Here is a 7,851-nt window from a genome sequence, read left to right as displayed (position 1 = left end):
GGGTTGTTACTACCTGTGATATGTTTATGTGCTAAAATGACATGATGCTATGTACTAGTGACTGTAGGGGGAGATAGTCCCCAGATTACCGGCCAATAGGGTCGAAGGGGCGGTCGTGCCCAGCCATGCTAGATAGATTATGTGATAAATGTGTTATGTGGTAGTAGTAAGGGGGTGAAATAGTCCCCAGTACCCGGTCGAGAGGACCGAAGGGGAGACCAGCACCCAGATATGCTAGTCAGTACCCGGTCGAGAGGACCGAAGGGGAGGCCAGCTCCCAGATATGCTAGACAGTACCCGGTCGAGAGGACCGAAGGGGAGACCAGCACCCAGATATGCTAGTCAGAACCCGGTCGAGAGGACCGAAAGGGAGGCCAGCTCCCAGATATGCTAGACAGTATCCGGTCGGGAGGACCGAAGGGTAGGTCGGGCACCCAGATATGCCGGACAATATATGTATGTTATGTAACTGTATGGTAGGTGGTATGATGGGGGAACTCACTAAGCTTTGTGCTTACAGTTTATAGTTTTGTTTTCAGGTACCTCTTCGTCGAAGGGGAAAGAGCTGGCGCGGTAGCGGCACATCATACACACACATTGATTTCCGCATCATGAGTTATTCTGGGATTTGTACTCTGACATTATTATGTTTTTATAAAATGGTTTCCGGACACGCGACATTTTTATGAAATGATATGATCAGTGAATGTTTTATTTCTAATGTTTGCTAAGTATATGGTTCAAAAAATGAATTTTTTTTGGCTCGTATTTTGGGATGTTACAAAATTAGCCGACAAAGTCTAAACGAAAGTTGTAGAGCGTAATTTTACCTACGCGTGCATATAAAGAACGTCAAAAACGGAGCCCGTATGCGAAAGTTATGGATTTTAGAAGTTTTGGCGCAAAAATCGAGAAAAATTGCAAAATCCGAGAAATTTCGCAAGGTGGACTTCGGCCACGTCACCCTCGCTCAAAACGTGCCACGTGTCCAAAATTTGATGAGTCACCGAAGCCACCTGGCGAGGCGTGTCGCCTGCCCTCGCATCCGAAGTTCGGTCCAATGGGAGTACGACGCGTACCCTCTTCTGACGTGTCCGAGCCTCGCAGGTGTGCCACGAACCCCCCTCCTCGGACCACTAGACCTCGGTCCAATCAGAAGGCCACAGCAAGACCCTCGCATGTGCGACCCACATGACTTCGATTCGGATCTGCTGACGCGTGGAGGCTTCTCAGCCCTTGGATCAGGAGTCTCGCCCCTATAAATAGGAGGGTGCGAGACCTCCCGGGGATACTTTGAAAAATTGTCAATTTTCACCCCTCTTTCAATATTTCTTTCATTCTAACTTCCCCCAAAGCCCCGGTATTATACCAAACACCCGAAACACGTCCCGAAGTGCCCGAGAAGCCCGAGAAATTTATCTTTTCGGTTTTGAAGCCCGACCCTCGCAGAGCCCGGTTTCTCAATAAAACTCCCGGTTTTATTAGAAACGATCGTTTTAGGGAACGAAGTGCTGCCCGATTATCATCAAATCATGTGAGTGTGTAGTCACTTTCATCTTACACCTAGATATGAAGTATTTTCTATAAAATACGTGCTATGTGTAATTATATTAAGTGTTTATTTGAGGTGATTGTTGAACAGATGTTTTATACAAGTTTTAAACTGTATATGTATTTTATCTACAAATATGTTGGGTAGAACATGGGTAGACGAAATAGTCGATGTGTGTTAAAATGGTGAGAGGCCTCGGTGTTGTTGTTGTTGTTGTTGTTGTAGTCGACTAGCGGAGTATAGATGACGACCACAGACCTTTCTAGACAGTCCAGTGGAACACTAGCAGGTTCGCAACTTGTAGGTGTTGGTGAACTAAATGTTCATTGGCGTACTCCATCCCCCTCATGGTTGCCTTTAGGACATGTATGGCTGAGGAGTCCCCTTAGCAGTAGTGTCCATCCCGATGATATTCCTTAGGCTAGGTCCCTTGTGATAGGTGTTTAGGGACGTAAAGTGAGGACAACGGGAATGGGTAATCAGGGTTATTGTTGATTGGTGAACTTAATAAGTTTATTATTATTGTGGGTTGAAAACCCTATATGCTCACCAGGCTCCCAAGTCTGACCCACTCAACTTTTTATGTTACATGTAGTGGACCCCGAGCATAGTCGGAGGATGATAAGAGATTTTTGGGTTATAGGTCAGTAGTTGTAAATAACTGTTGTAAGGCTTATAATGTCTTGTTTATGCTTTTGATCTGTATCGGAACATGACATCCCGAGGTTTTGATATGAAATGAAATTATATATTTCTTAAAGAAAGGTTTTGATAAACTTTTATCATGTTTTGTTTTCGGGACCAATTCCGCAACATCTTTTAAAAGGATTTCTCTGATTTTATTTTAAAAAGCATAAATTAAATCGGTCTTTTCTGGCCGAGAAATTAGGGGATGTCACAGGAAGCGTCATATCATTAACCCAATTTCGTGCTGATTTAACAGTAAAGATACCCGACGATTCAAGCTCCCAAGACCACTTATCCGACATTTCCCCTATGCGAATAGGATTTAATATCTCCACAAGATAATCAAATTGGGTCGATTCAGCCCCTCCTCTAATCCCCCGACGCCAATGAAAATTCCATCCCCCCGAATCCCATTATTCACTTACTCAAGCATCTTCATTAAAGGCCAAAGCAAAGAGCCTCCCGAACCGCTCCCTAAGAGGAATATCCAAGCACCAAACATCCTTCTAGAACCTCGTTTGAGTCCCATCCCCCACCACTCTATACATGGAATTAGAAGGAATACAACCATTCTCATGGAGATGATTAATGGATCCTACACCCTTTTGCCAAACACCCCCTCCAGTTCCTATTCTAGAATCGTCCGAAAAACCACCACCTTCCCCATGACAAAATTTGACAATTTTAACCCAAAGAGCTCCCTTGTCATTAAGAAACCGCCACTTCCATTTATAAAGAAGGCCGAGGTTAAAAGCATTCAAACTACCAACCCCAAGACCTACAAGTTTCTTATTTAAAAAGTAAAAATTCAGTATAGGGGTTTATAGTTTCATACGAGGATAATGACTTAGAAGGGTAATAACGTTTTCCGTTTGTCCATATTAGGTCCCCTAACGTATTTTTTTGTGTGTATTACACAATTAAGGTTGTTATAACCGTTTAGAAATAATCCTTTTTACCGGTTTCTTCATGTTAAAAGGACTATTTGTAAACGGTTATAATAACCTTAATGGTGTAATACGCACAAAAAATATGTTAGAGACCTAAAATGAACAAACAGAAAACGTTATTACCCTCCTAAGGGGCTGTTTGGCACGGTCTGAATTTTTAAGATCTGAATTTTTAAGATGTCTGAATTTCTAAGAGGGTCTGAATTTTTAAGATCTGAATTTTTAATATGTTGTTTGGTTGGAACCTCTGAACTGTTGTGCTGAATTATGAAATGACCATTTTACCCTTCTGTATAAGTTTTTGCTAAGTTCAAAGTTTCTGTTTATAAAATAATCGAATCAACCTCTTGAATAATGACAAGGAAAAATATAAACGCCATACACAACTCAAATTAAACATAAATCAAAATTTAACACAAATACAAATCAAATAAGGTCCAACTTCATATATTTGATCGTTACAAATACTACTTGTATACATAGAATCCAAACTAAAGTCGATGTGAATAAATACTTGTGCCTCAAATATGGCATAACCAACATAATAGCTTCCTATGTAATTATCCCATCCTTTTGTTCTTTTTGTCCCACATCATCTTCATTTTCCTTAAGTGCATTAGAAAGTGAAGAAAAACGTTAATCAACTCTTTCATTGTCCAAGCAGATACCTTCTCACAGATACTACCTTCTCACAGATACTACCTTCTCACAACTCATTTTATTCAGATTTTTCACATCAATAACCTTTTCCTTCTTATCTTCTTCTACTCCTTTTGTAGAACTTTTAAAACTTATATATCTCCTTTCAAAATTCTCCATCAATAGAGGCCCTAAAAGGGTCTGAAGAACATATTGATGGAAGATAGATTCTTGGATTTAATCAAAAAGTATCTTTACATGAATTTTAACATCAAATAAGCAATCCCTCTAGTGATATAATTTAGAGCTCTCCTTGGGTTTCTTGATGAACACCTAGCTTAATTAACATAAACCATCTGATTTCAACATATACAGTAAACAGAAACAACACATATGATTCCAACTGTGATTTCAGAAAAAAAAAAAAAAAAGAACAACGACCATTCTGTGAAATCGTACTTTTCAGGGGAAAAAAAACTCGAAATTTCAAGCCCTAATCGACATAGCACATCTGATTACATAGCAAGAGAAAGAGGGAGGCCGAAGACATTACCTGCATAAGTCGTCGGGGGTGGAGTCGGTGTCGTTATGGTGCAGCAATCGGAGTTGGGGCGGAGAAGATGTCGGCGACGGAGGTAGAGACGGAGAGGAGGCCGGTGATTGCGATGGCGGAGAGGGAACAAAGCTTTCAGTAGATCGGACGCAGGTGTGGCTGTGTGCGTCGATCAAGAAAACTGGAGGCGTGAGAGAAAAAGAAAGAGCGAGACCTAGGGAGGGCAACACGCGTCTTTTTCTTTTTCAGATGCCTATTGAAGTCTGAAATTTTAAGAGGTATTTATCAAATTCAGATGTATTTTATAAGAGATGTATTTTATAAGAGGATACCAAACAAGCCATATCTGAATTTTTAAGAGGTAAACGGGACCATTATCCGTTAAATCATTATCCCTAAGTTAAAAAATGTGTTTTTGCCTCGACTTTGGTTGCTAAACCCAAAACCTTCCGCCAAAATTCTAAAGTTTTGCAGGCGGCGGCGACAGACTAAAAAATCGATGCCACAGGCGGAACGGCGAGAACGCATCCTCGACGGCATACTGCAAGAGAGCATACGAGAGACTCAGAAGATGAAGTTTGCGGTGAAGGCGTGGAGCAAAGGCGGGCGGGCAAGGGTGGGCCTTCTCCAATTAAGCAGTACCAGCAGTAGCTTTGCGCAAGGAGGACCACCGGAGAAAGAGATAGAGATAGAGACACCAGCTCTTCTCCTCACAACTCGCAAAGGCTTACCTGCTTTCATATCCCCTGACCACCTTTCATCCCTTCCAAATCCCGATTCTCGTCTCCTTCAGTTTAGCCCCATGCACTTGTAAGTAATCCGTAACTTTTCATTCCCCAAAAGTAGGTTTTTAATATCTGTTGGATCTGGATATGTTTCATGGATTGTGAAATTGTAAAATTGAGGGGTTAAATAATCAATTTGATAGGAATACATTGTTCTCTTTGACCACCCCCTGTCATTTGTTCTATCTTGCAGTATGGAGGGTCCTAATTCGAAGACAATATCAGCTATTGGAGGAGTGCATCAGCTTCTTGGTTTGCATGAATATGGATTTGTTGCTGTTCCAAGGGATTCCATTCTATCTCTTCCAGAATGTAATAGTAGTAATAAGAATGGAGCATCATTTGAGACTCCATGTGGGCGTTTCCTGGCAATTCCCTAACACCTCCCTTGAATTCATATCATCTATACCCAGTCTTCTATTCCTTTACCATTATACTCATAATGCTTTGTATCTTTTCAGGTGAAACCTGTGGAGTACATGAAGATGATCTCTTCAATGAAACCAGACTTGTGGGTCAGTTTAGCTGATGAAGTACATGCTTCAGTTACAACAAAGAGGAATAAAGCTTCTGTTGACCGAACTATCAAATGGCTTGATGATTGCATTTCTCTAAAATCAGTAATCCATCTTACTTTTCATATGAACACCATTATTCCTTGCAAATTTTCTTGTAATAATTAGTGGAATGTAGACAGATGGAGCTCTTTTTGGATCCATTGTTGGAGGATGCAGTATTGAAGAACGCCAACGTTGTGCTCAGGAGGTAGCTAAGAGAAACGTATCCGGTATGCTATGTTCTTAAGTTATTTAAAGTGAAAGCATGCTAAATCCTCAAGATATTGAATAAAAACTATAGATTCCATTTTGTAAAAGAAAATTCTAATTAAAGTAATCATTTTTATGTGGCATTCCAGGTTTCTATATTGGCGGTTTTGGGCTTGGAGATAGTGTTGATGAACGGGCTACACTTTTACATGCTGTTACGGTACTATTACTATAGTCTAGCTGTTATCAGAAACACTTACATTTAAAGAATTCCATGTAATTATATGGAAAATGTATTAATTAACACTTTGCATTTTTAATACTAGTTTTATGTAAATATTGATGTCAAGAGAGTTGTAATGGTTGTTTTCAGGACTTGTTACCAAAAGAAAAGCCTCGACATGTTTGTGGCCTTGGACTTCCAGGTATTATTTTTACTACATTTGAAGCTTTTAGTTTATGTTTCATTTTAATTGTCTACATATCTTATAAATTTTTTTATTATTCATGAAGCATGAAAGTAATATAGCTGACATTTTGTTCTTTTATTAACCAAAGAATCTTTCTTCCATGAATGCAGAGGAGGTATTGCAGGGTATTGCTGCAGGCATTGACCTCTTTGACTCCACGTAAGTAGGTTTCAATAACTGCTTTGACCTTTTGTTGACTGTAAGCTGATACAAGTGTTTGAACAGGTATATTTACCATCTTACCCTTGGAGGATTTGCGCTTGTCTTCCCGCTTGATGGAAAGTGTAAACATGTGTCTGACCCTGGGCTAAGTGCTATGGCTAGTGATGGCACAAAGATAAATCTAAAAGCAACCATTTATAGGTATATTATTACTTGACATGTATCATTTATAAGTAATTAGTTATTATATGATAGAAAAACATTAATAATAACTTATTATTATGGGGCAGGAAAGATGCATCACGGATTGTTGATGGGTGCATTTGCTACACATGCCAGAACCATACCAAAGCATACATCAATCATTTGCTTAATGTCCATGAGATGTTGGCTCATATTCTTCTTGAAATGTAAAAAACATATCCTTTCAATTTATTACTTTTGTTATTCCCAATATATTTTTTCAACTTTTTTTTTGTTGTTGTTCTTGCAGACATAATACACATCACTATTTGTCCTTCTTTGGGGTTATTAGAGAAGCAATTACAGAAGGGAGATTTGAAGAGTTAAGGCAGAATTTCATTGAGAAGAGGCGTGATCATCTTTTCGCAGCTTCACTGAGCGCTTGTGAATTAGAAACTCCAGTAAGGTTAAGGTAGGTTTGTTTATGATCAACTAACTCTTACCCTGTTGTTTTCTAGTTTATGGCCTTATTTTAAAGTAAAAGTATGATTAGAAGCTTCTTTTACCAAGTTAAAATTGGATCTGTTTGTGGTCATTTTCAGGGCCTAGTGATCTTTGGAAAATGGAAATGTTTGTTTTGTAGCTGACGGGGGGATCGATTGTGTCAATCGTGAGATCAAGATTATTGTTAATGGATGGACTTGAAATATAGAAATTTTGGATGAGTTTGTTACTTGACTTAAAAGATAAAATTTTGGATTAAACACACACATAGTTTAGTAATTAATTGTTATATTCAACTAAAATTGTATTTTTACTAAATGCCTTCAACAAATACTTCATAAGTATCGACATGAACTAGTAAATGGGTCGAAATGAGATGTTGAGCCTTGAGGTGAGTAACTGTCTGACATGTTTGTTTATTGCTCTTCCAAATAAGATCACTTGAAGTAACATGATCCTCAACCAATAGTTGCATTCTTTTTACATGTCCTTGCTTTAGGTAGAGTGCAATCAACTTAATTTAATCCTTATAATTGTGTTTTTAAGGACTTAAGATATTATCAACGAGCTATATATTATTCTTATTCAGTGAAGAAGCG

General features: G+C 39.1%; 1 protein-coding gene across 1 annotated transcript; it reads left to right on the top strand.

The window, feature by feature from the left end:
- The first annotated feature begins 4,792 nt into the window (after positions 1–4,792).
- LOC145119065 (uncharacterized) lies at positions 4,793–7,593 on the top strand. The gene is made up of 11 exons (XM_079054726.1): positions 4,793–5,191; positions 5,360–5,534; positions 5,628–5,786; positions 5,860–5,953; positions 6,083–6,153; positions 6,307–6,358; positions 6,514–6,562; positions 6,629–6,766; positions 6,856–6,975; positions 7,059–7,220; positions 7,351–7,593. The coding sequence occupies exons 1-11, from the start codon at positions 4,881–4,883 to the stop codon at positions 7,355–7,357; spliced, it is 1,338 nt and encodes a 445-aa protein (XP_078910852.1). The 5' UTR covers positions 4,793–4,880; the 3' UTR covers positions 7,358–7,593.
- The last annotated feature ends 258 nt before the right edge of the window (positions 7,594–7,851 follow it).

The sequence above is a fragment of the Lactuca virosa genome, chromosome 1 (genome assembly GCF_052849685.1).
Source record: "Lactuca virosa cultivar CGN04683 chromosome 1, Lactuca_virosa_CGN04683_v6, whole genome shotgun sequence".
In the NCBI taxonomy this organism is placed as follows: domain Eukaryota; kingdom Viridiplantae; phylum Streptophyta; class Magnoliopsida; order Asterales; family Asteraceae; genus Lactuca; species Lactuca virosa.
The sequence above is the reverse complement of the archived record's forward strand: the minus strand, read 5'-3'. Positions and strand labels throughout refer to the sequence as shown.